General features: G+C 35.3%; 1 protein-coding gene across 9 annotated transcripts in view; it reads left to right on the forward strand.

Moving 5' to 3' along the window:
- The window catches only part of EVI5 (ecotropic viral integration site 5), a 200,801-nt gene that overhangs the window by 146,018 nt on the left and 35,503 nt on the right, over positions 1–19,280 (forward strand). For all 9 annotated transcript variants that reach the window (XM_029228677.1, XM_029228680.1, XM_029228681.1 and 6 more), the window contains one exon: positions 2,881–2,976. In XM_029228677.1, coding sequence (XP_029084510.1) covers positions 2,881–2,976 — 96 coding nt within the window. The remainder of the gene's footprint in view (positions 1–2,880; positions 2,977–19,280) is intronic.

A 19,280-nucleotide genomic window follows, 5' to 3' on the forward strand; every position in this document is an offset into this window, starting at 1 on the left:
AAAGTTAGAGAGTGACAGAAAGAGATTTGAACTTTATTAAACATAGACACAGAGGTGTGCTGGAGCTGGCTAGTAAAGGCTTGCAAGAACCGATTGTTACAAGATGTTATGGAAAAACCTGAACGAACTTTTTGGCCACCCCGGTAAATTTTCAGGAATTTTGTGGCAAATTTGTTAAACAGCCATATTAAAAATTAAATTATTCAACATGATTAGACAAATTATGGTAGTAAATACTCAAATGTCATCATTTCCTAATTATTTTTACATTTTACTATTATCTGTGCTTTTAAGATTATTTATACCTATTTGTATCTGTTTAGTGGAAATACCAATGTGTGCTACTCATGTTATATTCATTAATGTTCACTAATGCTATGTCAACTTGAAAGGAGCCATGATGGGAGTATTTACACCACATACATTGGCAAACTACAAATCAGGGCTTGATTTATTGTTTTGTGGATTATCAAGACCAGAAGTTGGCAAACTATAGACCATGTCCCAAGTCTGTCTGGCTGCCTGTTTTTGTAAATAAAGTTTTATTGGAATACAACCTTTCCCATTCATTTATATATTGTATATGGCCACTTTCACACTCCAGTGGCAGATAGAGTGGTTGTGATAGACTGTACGACCCACAAGTCTAAAATTATTTACTATCTGGCCCTTTAAGGAAAAGTTTTTGACTCCTGCTCTAGACTGTTAATGCAGATTAAAGCTTAAAAATCTGTTGTATCTTTAGTCTTTACATTATGAATAGCACAAAAATATTGAGGAAATCATCTTTCAGTGTTTGATTACTGTTATCAGAATGATAATAATTCTATTATCAGAATAGATAACTTGAACAAAAATTAACCAACGTTCATATCCATACTTCACTTTTTCCTCATTTTCAGTGGTAGATGACCTATGGATACAATAGTTTGGCAAAAATTAGTGAAAGCATTCTCTGAGAGTATATTGACTACATAGAATTTATAATAGCATTATATATCTTATTAACTGTGTGTTGTATATTATACATCTTCTATTTCAGTCTATATTAAAATATATAATAAGTGTACATACAAACACGTGTACACACGCACACATACACACACTTGCTTGAGAGCTGGTCGTTAAGCACTTTCCATCACAGCACTGGGTACAGAGACTACACTTTCTGGCCATGTACAAAATGGCAAAATATTTAAAGCAGTATTTGCTTGTAGTGATGTACCAGTATCATATCTAAGATTAAAACATATATATATATATATATTTTGAGTGAACTATTTCTTTATTGTTACACAGTAGGGTCATTTACAACTTTTTACCATTGTAAATAGTGTTTTGATGTACTATAATTGTGTACACTTGTCTGAATATATATATTTTTAAAATTTATTTATTTTTGGCTGCATTGGGTCTTTGTTGCTGCGTGCAGGTTTTCTTTAGTTGCGGCAAGCGGGGGCTACTCTTTGTTGCGGTGCGCAGGCTTCTCATTGAGGTGGCTTCTCTTGTTGCGGAGCACGGGCTCTAGGCGCACGGGCTTCAGTAGTTGTGGTATGGGGGCTCAGTGGTTGTGGTGCGCGGGCTCTGGAGTGCAGGCTCAGTACTTGTGGTGCACAAGCTTAGTTGCTCCGCGGCAAAAAAATATATATATATATATTTGTGTGTGTGTGTGTGTGTGTGTGTGTGTGTGTGGTACGCGGGCCTCTCACTGTTGTGGCCTCTCCCGTTGCGGAGCACAGGCTCCGGACGCGCAGGCTCAGCGGCCATGGCTCACGGGCCTAGCCGCTCCACGGCATGTGGGATCTTCCCGGACCGGCACGAATCCACGTCCCCTGCATCGGCGGGCGGACTCTCAACCACTGCGCCACCAAGGAAGCCCTATTTTTTTAATTTAAAAGTTTAATTATTATATTTTTACTAAATTTAGTATTTTTAAATTTTTGATATTATATTACTGTCAGGTGCTAAATTTCTCCTATGGTCACCATGATGCACATTTTTGATACTAAATGATTGCTAAATTTCAACTGAAGTTAATGAAGGAGCAAAATATTTTTGTATACCCCATTTTCCTCTGTCTTTCTTCATATTTTGTTACTGCTGGATCATTATTATTTAGCATGGATATTGTAGAATACAATTTTAGAGCTTTTCGTTTGTGAAATATTGAAGTGGTAGAATTGATATGCTTTTCCTAGGAAGATTAGAATTATGATATAATCTAATTTCTATTACTTTCCTTTGTAGTGTAATGTAAATACTCATTAAAGTTCATTGCCTCAGAAAAAATGTAGTATAACGTAAATACTCATTAACTTTCATGGCCTCAGAAAAAATGTAATTTAAAAAATATTATCTAGCTATCATACTCTTAGTTTTTATATTCCCTGTTAATCTGTTGTCCTAGTTACGTGTTTGAAAGTTCTCAGTAATTGTTCTTGGTTAAAAAATTAACAGCTTTCACAGTCACCAGTTTTAATTAAGTTAACTTTTAGTTTAAAAGTTTGAGCAGGGCTTCCCTGGTGGCGCAGTGGTTGAGAGTCTGCCTGCCGATGCAGGGGACACGGGTTCGTGCCCCAGTCCGGGAAGATCCCACATGCCGCGGAGCGGCTGGGCCCGTGAGCCATGGCCGCTGAGCCTGCGCATCCGGAGCCTGTGCTCCACAGCGGGAGAGGCCACTACAGTGAGATGGAATGTTATTCTGTACATTTATTCTTCATTTTATACCAAGTTCAGGATATAATGGCATTTTTTCTCTCATTTAATCATGGGTTTATTTGTCACTTTCTAAATTTGAGGCATGTTACAAGTGTTTATGTTTTATTAATGGTTTGGTTTATTATATGGTTTATTTTTGGTTTGGTTTGTTTACCACCCTAGAACAAGGAAGAAGTGATGGCTGTGAGACTCCGGGAAGCAGATAGCATAGCTGCTGTGGCTGAACTACAGCAGCACATTGCTGAGCTTGAAATCCAGGTAACACATGAAAATAATAAAGTACATGTAAAAATAATGCAGTTATTTCCCCTTCCCTCTGCACCTGAATAGTGACTTATGTCTTCATCCTAATGACTATGCTTCTATTTTCAACACTTATTCATTTCCAAGTCCATTTTTTTCTATTGTGGTAAAAATACACGTATTGCTGTAAAATTTACAATTTTAATGTATACAGTCTGTGACATTAAGTGCATTCTCATTGTTGTGCAGCCAATTTCCAGAACTCTTTACCTTGCAAAACTGAAACTTTGTACCCATTAAACAACTCCCCATTCCCCTCTTTCCTCAACCCCTGGAAACCACCATTGTCCTTTCTGTCTCTGAATTTGACTACTCTAAGTATCTTATATAAGTATTGATGAAATCATAGGATATTTGTCTTTCTGTGACTGGCTTATTTCACTTAGCATAACGTCATCAAGGTTCATTTATGTTGTAATATGTGTCAGAATTTCCTTCATTTTTAAGGCTGAATAATATTCTGTTGTGTGTGCATACTACGTTTTGTTTATCTATTCATTCATTGATGAACACTTAGATTGCTTCTGCCTTTTGGCTATTGTGAATAATGCTGCTATGAATGTGAGCGTACAAATAGCTGTTTGAATCCTTGTTTTCATTTCTGTTTTCATTCATACTCAGAAGTGGAATTGCTGAATCAGGTGGTAATTCTATGTTTAATTTTCTGAGGAATTGTTATACTGTTTTCCACAGCAGCTGCACCATTTTACATTCCCACCAGCAATGCGCAGGGACTAGTTTTTCCACAGCCTCACCAATACTTGTTAATTTTCTGTTGTTTGTTTTTTTTTTAACACCCATCTTAATGGGTATGAAGTGGTATCTCATTGTGGTTTTGATTTGCGTTTCTCTAATGATTAATAATGTTGACCATCTTTTCATTGTGCTTATTTGCCATTATGTCTTCTTCAGAGAAATGGCAGTTCAAGTCTTTTGCCCAGTTTTTAAATGGGTTGTTGTTGAGTTGTGGGAGTTTCATCATGGTTTTAATTTGTATTTGCTGGATTACTAATGAGGTTGGCAGTTGGGATTTCATCTTTTATAAAGTGCCTATTAAAGTCTTTTGTGTATGTCTTTTCTTTAGGATTATCTTTTTCTTATGTACGCGTAGTTCTTTCCAAGTTGATCTTATGTTTTACAGATAGCTACTCCCACTTTGTAACTTGTCATTTGTCATTGTTGTTTTTAATTTATTGTGTCTTTTGATCAGTAGACCAGTATGTTTAATGGACAGTAGAGAACTCCTCCTGGAACTTGTACAGGACCTTCAAATTCAACACGTTTAAAATCAAATGTGTTCCTATTCCAGCCAAAATGTTTTTATTCTTTTGTATCTCAAGGCTTGTTCAGTGGTATCATCTCGTCTTGAATTATTCAGCTTAGTAGGAACTTCACTTATGCTTTTCTTAACGTTATGCCATATTTATCAAGGCTACGTATGCAAACTTTCAACTTCACTTGAGAGTACCAAATTATTTTTACAAAGTGCTTCTGCTAGCTAACATGCCTACCAGCGTTTCACCTGCTCACCTACTCATATAGATTTGCCTTCAGATAATTCTTGATAATTCATACAGATTAAAGTACCATGTCCGACTCTTCAGTTTCTTCAAAAGATAAAAGTCGTGAGTAAATCTAAAACTAAATCAAAGGTAATTTTACTCATTTCAGAAACTTTAAAAAAAATCTTTCATGGCCTTTCTATTCCCCCCTGCCACTCCCTTCATTCATCTGCCTTCGTCCCCACCTGAACCTCACAACTTCCTGTCCAGCTTCTTTTTCTCCACCGAGCTCTTCCACAGAGCCACCAGAATTTTCTTTCTAAAACGTAAAAACCTTATCTTTTCATTATTGTCCAGACTTGCATTTCTAGCCTCTTCTTTGACCATTACCACCCCATCCTCTCTCCCCACCTCCTACACACACACACACACACACACACACACACACACACACACACACACCCTCTTTACAAAGTTTCTATATTCTTTTAAAATTCTGTATCATTCTACATGCTATTATGTCTTCAAAAAATTGCTGTGTTTTTCTGTATCCCCTAGTCCTCTGCTTTTTAGGTATTTCTGCTTTTACTGAGTTCTCCATGGCTAGTTTGCCATTAAGACATTTGATAAATGTGTTTTCAGTAAACATCTTAATGATTCAAACTTCATTCATTCATTTATTTATTATATGCAGGTTAAGATCCATAAATAGATCTTTTGTTAAAACCTGAAACTCCTTTTCAATTGTAAGAGTAATACATTTTAGGTTATTTTTATTCATGGAAATATCTTAGATCATTTTCAAGTTCCACTAGGGGGAGAACTCAACTTAGTCAAATATTTTTGTACTTCAGATCTCTTCAGACCAACTCTTCCAATTACTCCTGCTCTCTTGTGAATAAAACTTTTTCCCACAAACCAAATTCTTTCAAACCCTTCATTTAATAAATTACATAATTATGTAATTAGTTGTTGATAAAATTAAAGCCTGCTTTTTTAAATGTAGTTATGAAAATTGTACTTTTGTGAATGTTTCATTTAGATGAGGAAATACTCATTTTTATACACACTGTAGCATTCTGTAGTAGATATACTTATGAGGTTGAAGTTTATTAAATTTATTTTCAAAGATCCTTCAGTCAACTTGAAACTTTCAGGTCTGGTTTAAAGTTCATAATCACCACCCTCCCCATGTTAATCTGAGATAACTACATTTGTAATATACTTAATGTTCTTTATAATAATGCCTTTCCCACCATCTTTGGAGGAGCTGTTTTATATTAGTGTCTCAGAGTGAATTTAACCTTTTTTAAAGTGTAGCAGCTTTCAGGTTCTAGCCATTTTCCTGAACTATTTGTAAAAGTTATATTGCTGAGGTTTCCTCCTTCTCAAACAGAATTACACTTCTTAATGGATTTTAGTCATCATCTACTGTAATACTTATTTAGAGCAGATCATACCCCTATAATAGAATTAAGAGGTTGAACTCCAAGGTGCCATGAAATATTTAAAAATGTGATATCATGTATATCATTTTAATATTTTTTGACAATTCAGAGTTATCATTATGAACTTCAAATACTGTATAATCTCACTTCATTCAGATCTCTATTGTTTTCTTACATAAAGCTCCTTTGGCCAAATTTCTATTTAAAATAATATTCATATCCTAATCACTGTACTCTTACGCTGCTTTATATTTCTTCAAAACAGTTATTTCTTGCCATAAATTATACATGTTTGTTGTTGTCCACATCCCCCCACCAGAATGGAAGCTCCGTAAGAGAGGAATTTTTGCCTGTTTTATTCAGTTGCTGTATTTCTCAGTGTTGGTATATAATGCTTAGTATATAACCATCATTCAAATATTTGTATTTGAAGAAATTAATATAATAATTTGCTCATCTGTTGTTTTTACAATAAGTGATTTTTAATGTATGTAATTTGAGCTTTTTTTTTTTTTTGGCGATACGCGGGCCTCTCACTGCTGTGGCCTCTCCCGTTGCGGAGCACAGGCTCCGGACATGCAGGCTCAGCAGCCATGGCTCACGGGCCCAGCCGCTCCGTGGCATGTGGGATCTTCCTGGACTGGGGCACGAACCCGTGTCCCCTGCATCAGCAAGCGGACTCTCAACCACTGAGCCACCAGGGAAGCCTGAAATTTTTTAAATTCAGAGATTATCACTGTATTCACACATGCATCAATTTGCTTTTTTTTTTTATCATTAGGTCACTACTGACTAGGAAGGATAAAATGAATTCAGACTCTGCCTAAGTGCATTTATCATTATACAGAAGGAATGATTGAGTCTGGGTCCCTTCTTTGCAATATCATTGAGTAGAATTTAAACCTCTGAAAATTTATGTACATTTATTGGTGTTAATGGCTTTAATTACCTGTGAGAGGATGTCAATTGTTGTCTTTTAAAGGAGAATTTTTTTTCTTCCTACCTGTACATATACTTTACAAGCTAATTGAATGGCTCAGGCTAAGTGGAATTTCTATAAGTAGCCTGCAAAAATAAATATGACATACCCTGATCAGAATAGAAAGAGTCAATAAATTTAATTATTATTGGGAACAAGAGGATTTTAGAATCCTAAATAACTCTGTGGTCACAACTTTTTATCTTTCTGTTTTCTTATAATTGCTAGAGATTTTGTTGATTGGTTGAGAGTAGATTTTGAAGACAAACTACTTATTAGCTGTCTTGTCTGACAGGTTATTTAACCTGATTTTGAATTTACTCGTTCAAAACTAAGGGTCCTAAAGTTATCTGCTTTAGAGTTGGTATTAAATGAGAAAGCATGTGTCAAGTGTTCTTTCCTCCCTAACTAGTTTCCAGCAAATCAGTTTATCAATGACCTTTTATAAAAGATCACACTCAGCATTGTAAGGGCTTCCAAAAATTACAACCAGAATGGAAAGTGCAGAAAGTCTTTTGAGTTCCCTTCAAGATAGTATTTACCCACCCCAGATAATGAATTTATCCCTTTCCAAGAATTAGATATAGCTGCAAATTAAGAATTGTTTTGGCTGGTTTTTTTTTTTTTGATTGAACTTGTTTCTGTCCAGTGTAAGCCCTATTTAACTTACTCTTCATTTTTTATGTATTTATCATGTTTTACCATATTATCTGTAACTTTATTTCTTCCAGAATACTAATAATTAAAGTATTAATAGCTAGCATCATTGAATACTTAAAACATGCCAGGCAGTACTATTAGCCATTTAAATATATTCACTTATTTAATCTTTACATATGACATTATTGTTAGTATCCCCATTTTATAGTGGAGGAAACTGAAGCATAAAGAAGATTTTTAAATGAGATTTTGTTGTATGTTTAAGAACCCACTCTAACTTAAATTCTTTCCAGGATTAAAATGAAATTTTTTTTCTTTAGTATTACAGGTACTGTCATGTTAGTTATATGGATTTTCTTGGTAGATCAACTGCCTCCTATAACTTTGTTACTACTGGTTCCCTTTTCCTCACTTAAATCTTTCAGTAGCTTCCCATGGCTTTCGGGACACAGTTCAAATTCTGGCTGTACTCACGAGCCCCTTCCTGCTCTGATTCTTGCCTCCCTTTCTAGCTTCATTTCCCACTTTTCCCAGCATATACCTGTGCTTGAGCCATAATAAACTAGTTAAGAACTCTTTAAATATGTCATTGAGATTCACTCTGTTTTTCTTCTCTCCTCCTTTGTTCTTGCTTATCATTTCAAAGGTCAGATTAAGTTTGACATGCTGTGATCAGCCTTCCCTGATGATGCCAATCCAGCCAATATTGTTGTGTCTCTGCTGTTTAACCCCCTCTGTTATAGATCTCTCTTATACCATCTCACATTATTTTAATCATTCTCATTTAAAAGCCTAGACGTGAAGAACAGATTAAATTATTAATTTAAATGTGGTATCAGTTTCAATTCAACAGATACTTACGGGGTACCTACTATGTGCTAGTCACTACTCTACACACTTTATAAGAATTAGTGAACAAAACACACGAAAAGTCCCTTTCCTCATCAAGCTTAATGGTAGAGGAAGAAGTAGGATGAACAAAATAAATGAATCGTATAGTGTGTAATTTAGAAGATGATGAATACAACGGAGAGAAAAATGTAGGAAAAGGAGAGGGTTGGGGTGTTGAGCGTAGGGTACCATTGCTATTTTAAATAATGTGGTCAGGCAAGCTCGCTAGAAGGGGATATTTAAACAAAGATTCATGCAGATTTGTGGTAGAAATACCCTGATAAGGGAATAGTAAGGACAAAGGGCCTAAAGCCAGGGGCATCTCTGAGACCCTGAGTGGAGTAAGAGAGGAAGTTAGAGGAAGTATGAGAGGTAAATAGGGCAGATTACATAGGGCCTAAGAACTTTGGCCCTTCTCTGAGTAAGGTAGAAAGTCATGGGAGGGTTTTGAGCATAGGAGTCATCAGTTAGATGACATTTAAACCTATTAAAAGGATTCATTTGAACTTGATTCAGAAAAAAATGCTTGTAGGAATTCATAGTATTTAGATGGGAGGAAATGGTGGTTAAAAATTGTTTCCTCCTCCTCTTAGTGGAATTTTCCACCTTTATTCTATTGATCCAAATGTTATTTATTAGTTGAGGACTTTATTTTTATGTTAATGCTAAATCACACTTTCTCCATTTTCCAAGTGGTGGAACAAAACACAGAAAAGTTAATTTTTTCTCAGTTAGTTGAGGAAAATAGATGAAAATTGAACCCAAGCCTTGTGATATTTAACCTGGAATTGAGTTTGTGTTTTGATTTTTATAAAGATGAACATATTAATTTGTCATAACCATATTAAAAGCTTCTGTGGGCTGAGCACATCTATAAAGTTAATGCTGCTTTGTTATAAATAATGAAAAGTTTTAAGTTTGAAACAGTTTAGTTCTACGCAAATCCAACTTTGTGTTCTTTTCCTGGTACCCAGTAACATTTACCCATTTTCATTACTTTGCCCAACAGATAACCTCTAGGGATGCCTCAGATGGGCAATACCCCAACCGCTCTTGGCTTAAGAAACACCCACTCAAAATTCTGTTCTGACATAAAATGAGGGAGTTAGATTTAAATCAGTGTGCCCAGCTCAGTATGCAGTTTTGACAGAGATAGAGAGGAAGTGATAAAAATCTTTACCATTTAACAAATAAAATTTTAATAATGTAAAATTACAATGACATTACTAAAGGATGGAGTTTAGCATGAAGCTTTGTGATCAGTTTGTGCTTTCTAATTTCCTGAGCTCATTTGTTAATAGTTTCACAGCAGGTGATAGTTTATATGCCACCTCTTGACTAACAAACTTATTTTTGGAGGACTTTTTTTTCCCCCTTTAAGTACAGTGGTTTCTGTTTTGAGCAACTTATTTAAACATTAAAATATTTTTCATTTTTCTTTAATGATTTTTCTCAAAATTTTAAGCATTTTTAAATTAGAAAAATAACTTCTATAATCTTATCTAGTCTTAATGCTGATTCTCAACAAAGGGAGTTAGGTATACAGAATATTTTACTCAGCTTGCTATCTAGTCATTAGGTATTAAAAACTTAAAAAAATTTTTTTTTTTTTTTTTTTTTTTACTGAAGTGCTCAGAGATGATTCTCTGATCTCCAACTTTAGTATGCAGTTAAATATAAAGAGATTAAGTATCTAGAGGTTTTTAAATTTGCTATATCTAGGAATGAAGGATATCATTCACTTACTCAAGACCAGTCCATAATAGTTTCTAAAGAATTAGTGAAGATAGGTTAGACCCTTAAAGTACCATGCTACCAGTGATCATCTTGGTGTTATTAAAATTAGTTTAGAGAATTCCCTGGTGGTCCAGTGGTGAGGACTTGGCACTTTCACTGCTATGGCCCGGGTTCAGTCCCTGGTAGGGGAACTAAAATCCCTCAAGCCATGTGGCATGGCCAAAAACTTTTCAAAATAAAAATAAAAATTAGTTTATGTACACCTAGCACACAGATCTTGGTTTCTAATACCATTCTCCAATAACAGAAACCAAGGTTCCTGAGAGAAATAGCTGATTCCAGGACTAGAACAGGAAATATACAAGATGAGCCTGGAGTATCTTGCAGTGTCAAAAAGTAAGGAAGTGTTCCAAAACAAAACAAAACGAAACCCTACATTAACAGGAATATGTTAAAGGGACAGAGAGGAGCCAACTGAAAAAGCTCCCAGTGGCCAAAGGCGGAACAATATTTAAAATAGGAAAAAATAATTAACATAGTAGTGGATTATAATTCAAGGTATAAAATAAATATCCATGAATCCATACTGATATCAATAATGATTGAATAAATTAATAAATGAGGAGGAAGAGATAAATCTCTATGCAGAAGAATTCCATATAACTTTTGTAGATACTCTGCCTTCAGAAGGGAAGCATAAATTTCTATTCTTTTAAGTGTAGCCTGTGCACAGTGACTTCCTTCCAAGGGGTCCAGTATGGAAAGGGTAAGGAAAAAAAGTAACTTTTTTGGAGAAACCTGACAAACACTACCTCACCCAGATGATCAAATCAGCATCAACAGTTGTAAATCACACTGCTAGTAATATACTCTTGATAGGATGTGACAAAATGGCACACTCTGTGGTCTTCCAGTAGCCCATAATCACATTCTTACTATGAGAAGAATATCAGACAAATTTCAATAGTAGGGCATCTGGCAAAACACCTGACCAGTACTCCTCTAAGCTGTCAGGGTCATCAAAAACATAGAAAGTCTGAGAAACTGTCCCAGCCAAGAGAAACCTAAGGAGACATGACAACTAAATGTAATGTGGTATCCTGCATAGGATCCTAGAACAGAAAAAGAACATTGGGTTTAAAAAAAAAAAAAAACCCTAAGAAAATCTGAATAAACTTTGGACTTTAGTTAGTAACAATGTATCGATATTAGTTCATTAATTGTAGCAACATGGAAGATATTATTAACAGGGGAAACAGTGCAAGGGAGTATATAGTACCCTTATCCTCTCAATTTTTCTGTAAATCTAACTGTTTGAGAAAATGTCTGTTATAAAAAATAGTTTATGGGAATTTCCTGGCGGCTCAGTGGCTAGGACTCCACACTTTCACTGCCAGGGGCCTGGGTTCAATCCCTGGTCGAGGAACTAAGATCCCACAAACTGTGTGGCGTGGCCCAAAAAAAAAAAACAACAAAATTTTTTTAAAAATTAAAAAATAGTTTATATAATTCCATGGTTTTTAGGAACCCCTGGAATTAGATAGAATTTTAAATATTGGTCACAAAATTTGATCTGTTTTTAATTAAACTGATTTATAAGAAATATTTTCTAGCTTTTGGACCTTGTACAAATGCTGATTTTTCATGTGTGTATTTAGCTGACCCTGTAAGAAACATCACTTTAACGATGTGTGGGATGTATTTCTCTTCTGAAATGGAATTAAATCAGTCTTAGTAGTGAGAAAAAATTTTGATTTATTTCCTCCCTTCCATACTTTTCAACTTACCTTATTATTTCTTAAAAGTATTTATATGTACTTTTTTTCTAGTTACTAAAACATAAAGAATAGTCAAACCTTTTTGTCTGTGACTTGAAATTACAGGAAACTGTTTTAGAAACTTAGCAATAGTACGTGATATGAGTATGATTTGGTTTTAGATGTTTCAAATGAGTCACCTTGAAGTCATGGAGAGGCTACCATTTACCACATTTACTATTCTGATTAATTTTTCTTAAGGCAAAGTACAAATCAGTAAAAACTTACTAAAGCTTAGTGATTGCTATTGATGTTTCAGTAAGGTTATGTTGATTAATCACGGTGATTGCTTATCGACTGTCACAGACTTACTCAAATCATTGTGTTTTCTGCTACTATCGTCATCTCATATGCAGTTATAATTTGCTTAATATAGCTTGCTTTAATTGAAAATATCAAATTAGAACTTAGAAATTGTGCTCCTGCTGCTGCAAGTTAATATGGTTGCCTCTGTGACCGTTGAACATAGTTTCATAATATAGCCTTGAAAAAAAGCATTATTTAACCTTTAAAATAGTCAAGATAATGCCTTTTAATGGTCTCTAAAATAGTTAAACTTTTACAAAGGAGAGAGAGAGCTTGTATATATCTTTCTGTAGCATAATCTCTCTTTTCGTTACATTTTCTCATCTGTGGGTGTAATTTAAAATATTTTTTTAATGTAAGCTTTACACTTGCATTTGAGACTAAGCAACCTGCATTGTGTCATGACCCTTCTAATACCACAAACCTTCTGTAATACTACTCCCAGCGAAAAACCCACATCCTATGTATAACCTTAGATTTATTTTGAAATCTCTATGAAGAGCGCACAGAGAGATTACTAATTGTTTCTGTTATTTCCTTTAAGGGTGTGAAGTCTATTTGTAAACGATGTTTTAAGTTTTACTTTGTCAGGCTTAAAATGTTAAAGTATATTAAGTACTGATTTCCTGTTCTAAAGTTACTATATAAAAGTTTAATAACTAACGATAAGTTTCAGTTCAGAATTGGGTGGTATGTTAGACATCTGTAGGGTGTTCAAGAAAGGAGAAAGCAATGGTACTTGCAGTAGCCAATATTTCTAATACCACTGGCCAGCACAGTACTAGTAAACAATTGCAAATTTTAACAATAAGCAACTTTTTTTCCCGCTTTATTCCTGTTCTTTTATTATTTCCTTTTGTCTATTTTAGCTTTGGTGTGTGTTCTTTATATAACTTCTTAAGATGGGTGCATAAATCTAACATTATTATTTAAAAACAAGGATAACTACTCATTATTAGAATGGCTAAACCATAGTAGATCCATATTTGGAAAAGTCTATATCTTTAAGAAAGAATAAAGAAAGATCTGCAAGACATAATAATGGGAAAAATTATAGAATGTAGTGATAATTCCATTTGTGTATGTTAAAAAGTATATGTGTGTGTGTATGTGTTTAAGTAGATTGGGATGTCTGCTGTGATACCTATCAAAGCTCCCTCTGGGGAGCATAAAGGGCTTGGTGCAAAAGAGAAAAGGAAACTTCAGTTTTTATACCATATGAATTTATATGATTACCCTTATAATTTTTTAATGTACATACATTAAAATAACTTGAGGTAACCATTGCTAGAATGGAAATAAGAATCATTGGAAAAGAGCAATGTAGAAAACTTGGTCAACCTAGCAAAAATACCACCCTCCTTCTCTGGCCTTAAAGTCTTTGAGTTGTCTGGCTCCTGCCTACTTCTCTGACTGCATCGTAAACCACACTCCCCTTCATGTCATGCTCTAGCAACACCAAGTTTATTTTTGTTTCTAGAACCAAAGCTCATTCATACCTACAGGCTTTTGCTCTTGCTCTTGCTCTTCCCTGCATTTGGAATGCTATGCTCCTTGATCTTCCCATGGCTCGTCCCTTTTCATCATTTATATCTCAACTTAAAAGTCACCAACTCGGGCTTCCCTGGTGGCGCAGTGGTTGAGAGTCCGCCTGCCGATGCAGGGGACACGGGTTCGTGCCCCGGTCTGGGAAGATCCCATGTGCCGCGGAGCGGCTGGGCCCGTGAGCCACGGCCACTGAGCCTTGCGCGTCCAGAGCCTGTGCTCCGCAATGGGAGAGGCCACAGCAGTGAGAGGCCCGCGTACCGCAAAAAAAAAAGTCACCAACTCATAGAGATTTTCCCTGACCACCTTTATAAAGTAGGACCCTGATGCCGTAACTCTCTATTTCATCATTGTGTTACATATTATTTGTAGTTCTTATTAGTGTCTGAAATTACCTTCACTTTAAAAATCAACTCACACCCACATGTAATATATTAGAACCTGGTTTGTCTTACATACTGCTGTATGCCTTGTGCCTGGCATGTAACAGGTGATCAAAAAATAATTGTTGAATGAATCTTAGGCGGCAGCCATGTACATGAGAATTTAATATTATTATGCCATAAGAACAGGTAGGTTCAAAGTACCTTTTTTTTTATTGAAGTATAGTTGATGTACAATATTACCTAAATTTCAGGTGTAAAGATTCATTTGTTTAAATGCTGCCCCAGAGGTGGACTGAAACTGATCCCATAATTTCCTACCTCAACCGTCTAACAAAATAGTAATTTTTTTTTTTAAAGGCAAATACTTTCCCACTAAAAGCAGCCTGAGAGGAAAAGGATCTTACCCTAATGCAATAAACTTTAAAAGTGACAGTTAAGGAAAGAAATAAACTATTTAAGAGCAGAGAGGCCTAGCAGGGCTTGGCTTCTAACCTCAACTATCTCCCTCTCTCCTATGTCACCACGCTGTATATATAGGTAAGTCAGCAAAACCCCTGGAAGATTCAGTCATATCCCAAATGTGGAGAGAAGGAAAATGAGTATGTCTGACTGAGAAGTTGTAGAAACTTCTAGAAGGAACAACCCAGTGAAGGAGATTAGAAAGTGAACATCTGAATCTTAATTAAAGTGAAGGCCCTGGGACAACACACTCTATTTGGGAAATGATCTGAATCCTAAAACCCAGGTTTTGGCATGTATGCCCCCAGTTAGGTAATACAAAATATCTAACAGAATCTCAGAAGAATAAAGAGTGCCCCTGTTTAGCCAGGTTCTTCTTTTCCCCATGCTGTCCCTCAGTCCATAGAAATATGGGAACAAACTTGAGCTTGGAGGGCACAGAAAATAGATTTTAAATATGATGGAAAGAGAGTTAACAAGGAACTCATATCATTAGAGCATTTAGAATATCTAGACAGTCACCTAGCCATGAGCATGATGAGAAGAAATGGCACAACAACTTGGTTTCTATTATTATAGCAGAGAAAAGAGAAAGAAATACTATTCAGAAACATCCCAACCAAGAAGAAAGGTAATTCAAGGGTAAGAGGAATTACAATTACTTCATACTATAAAACAACTAAACGTGAATTTAGTAAAATTAAGAAATCAAAAGATAATTAAAAAGTGCACTGAGGTAAGAAGGAGGGGATTGCACCACTAAGGGAATAAATTGAAGCCCAATACACCATTGCAGAAACCACAAAAGAATAGCCTATTCAATGGACAATGCTGAAAATTGGAATATTGGCATAGAAGAAAAGCTTGAGATAATAATCACAATGAATATAGAGGTTAAGAATGAAAACCAAGTATGTTAGCTAATGCTTATGGATGACAGACAGATAATCTAACACTAAGAATAATTGGTATCCCACAACAAATAGAAGGAAGATATATTCAAAAATAAGCAAGAAGAGGTCCTTGAAATTAATGAAGATTCTAAGATGCAAATTAAAAGAAAACCTTGTGTTCTAGGAAAATTTGACACAGAATGCTCCTTAAACACTTAGAGCAAATTACCTACAAAGTTGTATGGGAAGATTAAGACTTGTCCTCCAGATTTCTCACAGCATATTCAATGCCAGAAATCAACAGAGCAATGGCTGTGCTGCACTCTACAATATGATAGCCACTAGCCAGCCAATGTGGTCATAGCCTCATTTTGCACAGTAGCTCCTAGCTAACATATTAGACAGTGCAGATGGAGAACATTTCCATCACCACAGAAAGTTATCTTAGTACTAGTCTACAACATTCTGAGTTTGGCTGACCCAAAAATGTTATAGCTAAACAATGTGTCATCCAGATATTTTGAAGAAATAGACTGTCATTTTCCAGTGTGAAAAGATTGCTAGGATACTACTCTCATAACCTTGAAAAACTTACTGGATAGTGAAATCCAGCTTAAAACAAGTCAAAATAAAGAACTATGAAATGTGGGCACTATTTGAAAAGACGGGTGGTAAATGTTGAATCTGTTTAAATACAGGACTAATACTAAACAAATATGGGAATAATGATTACAAGTGAGAGAGTTTTTTTAAAATAAACTTTGACAGTGTAAAAATAGCAGCTAACAAAAATCTGGAAGTGGAGGGAGAGGGGATATGAAAGTAGGTATAAATGCACTCATATCCCAGCAAGATAGTCAATCAATACCACATACATTTAAAGCATGTAATAAAAATGCAGACTTCTAACATCTTAATGTTTTTTTGTTATCCCTTAAATTTAGAGGGTTTTTTAAAAAAAAGGAAATTACCTCTCTTATATTGAAGAAACACTTGGCATTCACTGTACTTTCTTTTCCTATTAATTTTAGCTAATATTTAATGTTTAATTTTCATTTTTGTATTTTTACCACTGTACAAGTTGCTTAAGGCAAACATATATAATTTTACAGAAACAGTTGTTTTTATTAAAAAAAAATCTGGCTGCATGTATTCCAAGATGTTAACATTGATCAATTCTGAGGAGTATGAATAGAAATGATTGTTACTCTCTTTATGTTTTTTTCAATTAAAATATTTTTCCTATTTTTTTCTACTGTATTAATCACAGACAAGCCAGACCACCTCATTGAAATAGTTGGAAAGGAAATTAATTTTATATATGAGTTACTAATTTGAAATTTATAGAGTATTATTGATATTATCTTTACATGGGCTGTCTTTGATTTATCTTTTTGTTTGTTTGTTTTGTTTTTCCGCTGAGCTGCACAGCATGCAGGATCTTAGTTCCCCAACCCATACCCCCTGCAGTGGAAGGCGAATTCTTAACCACTGGACCTCCAGGGAAGTCCCCCTATCAAGTTTTAATACTCCAACAGTCTAATAAGTTGATAAAGATGCTTTTTGGCAAAATCAGCTCTGCATGGATTCTTTAAACAGGGCACAGAAAAACATGTTTTATCCGTGAGGTGAATATATAAGAGCCATGTATATGGTCATCTGATGCTAAGGAAGGTAGATGAGAAATTTTGACAGCTAAGGACTGAACTCCCCAACTTTGGCTTACTAACACTTTGTACAGAGGGTCCAGAAAAAGATAAATGAGTAACATAAGCAACACCAATTTTGGGAAAATAATTCTAGCACATATCCTGCTGTGATTTGTCTTACAATTAAGGCACTAGGAATGAAATCTGGTTTCTGTCCCTGGCTAGCCATGTGATCTTTGACAGGTAAGCCACTAGTCTGTCTAATCTTTTAGTGTTGTTGAGGCCAGGCTGTGCTTAGATCAAACCACCTGTGAGGACAATAATCAGGTAAAGCACCAGGCCAAAAGAGAGGGCTTATTATTAGTCTGTCAGTCTGGAGAAAATCTGGCTAAGAGAAGGAAGTGGTGATAAGAATCCAGAGGATGGAAATAACAGGCCTAGATCGTAATCATCATCAAGCTGGGAGAAGACAATCTAGAGAAATAAAAGTGATGGGCAGTAGAATGACAAAGCGATGAAATGATGTTTGCATAGATCTAGAAAGGCTTTTTGTAACTAATTCTTCGAAAGTCTTGGTTTCCCAAGACAGTACTCCCCCAAAGGGTTTGTCAGGTGTTTACTCAGCCTGGCATAACAGTGTTTATCCTTAGTAAATGGGATACATTACCATATATCCTTTCCTCATAAGGAACAAGTGAGACAGAAGCTGCTTTACAGTGCATAAGAGTACCTATTTGGAATTTAAGTTTGTGGTATTAGAAACAAAAAACAAAACCAAGAAACAAAAATAGAGATAAATCTTTCACTGAGATGATAACCCCCATGACATGGAATATAAGGGTATTAAAATATGACAGTTCCACCTCTCCAGAAGGTGAATCACATTTTCTTCAGTTACACAGTTTTCCAGCTGTGAGCACTTTCTCAGTGAGCAAGATAAAGCTTAATGAGTGGTTGTTTTATGCTTTCTTTTATGACAGGTCTTCTCTTTCTTAGAGATTTCTTTGTGATGAACACTATGCTTTTCCCAGAATTTAAAGTCATCTACCTACCTTATAGAATATTTTTACAAAGGGTTTTGTGTGTTTAAAGTGATGTTAAATATAGAGAGTTCTGGGCTTCCCTGGTGGCGCAGTGGTTGAGAGTCCGCCTGCCGATGCAGGGGACGTGGGTTCGTGCCCTGGTCCGGGAAGATCCCACATGCCGCGGAGCAGCTGGGCCCGTGAGCCGTGGCTGCTGAGCCTGCGCGTCAGGAGCCTGTAAAAAAAATAGAGTTTTTGGACCTCATAGGAGTGAAATGTTAAACACGTTCATCTATTAATAAGAGGCAAGAAATCATAACTGCTAATATTTATAATGTTTATCTTTTACCAAATACATATAAATAATAGAATAAATATTTACAAGGGTAATATATAAAATGCTATATTCCTATAAATATTCTGAGTCTTTGGCTTCAGATATTTAAATTTCTGTGCCCATGTCTTCTATATTTACTCCCTTGACCCAACCAACCATTAAATATACATTATATTAGTTTTACTCTGTTACCTGTTTGATTTGAAAAAAGGAATAAAAACAGTACTTGTTTTCATTCGAATGGGAAATTTTTCTATTTCAGCTTTGACTCTTAAAATATCAACAATATCATGGGGAGAAAAGGCAAAAGTACTACTTTAGATTAAAAAAGGCTAAAGAGGTATAATAACCAAATGTAACCATGAACCTTGGTTCAATTGTGGATAATAATAAAACATTTTGGGCCCGTTTAGGAAAGTTTGAATAGGAAGTACATGTTTAATGATGCTGTGAAATTGCTGTTAATTTAGGTGTTGTAAGGACATTTGGTTACTTTTAGGAGATGCATGCTGAAATATATAGTAGTGAAATGTCATATCTGCAATTTACATTCAGATGTTTCAGAAAATACACAAATAGGAAAAACAAAAGCAAATGTGGCAAAATAGTAATTGGTGACTATAACTAA

The sequence above is a fragment of the Monodon monoceros genome, unplaced genomic scaffold, assembly GCF_005190385.1.
Source record: "Monodon monoceros isolate NGI ecotype Baffin Bay Population unplaced genomic scaffold, NGI_Narwhal_1 Super_Scaffold_18, whole genome shotgun sequence".
In the NCBI taxonomy this organism is placed as follows: domain Eukaryota; kingdom Metazoa; phylum Chordata; class Mammalia; order Artiodactyla; family Monodontidae; genus Monodon; species Monodon monoceros.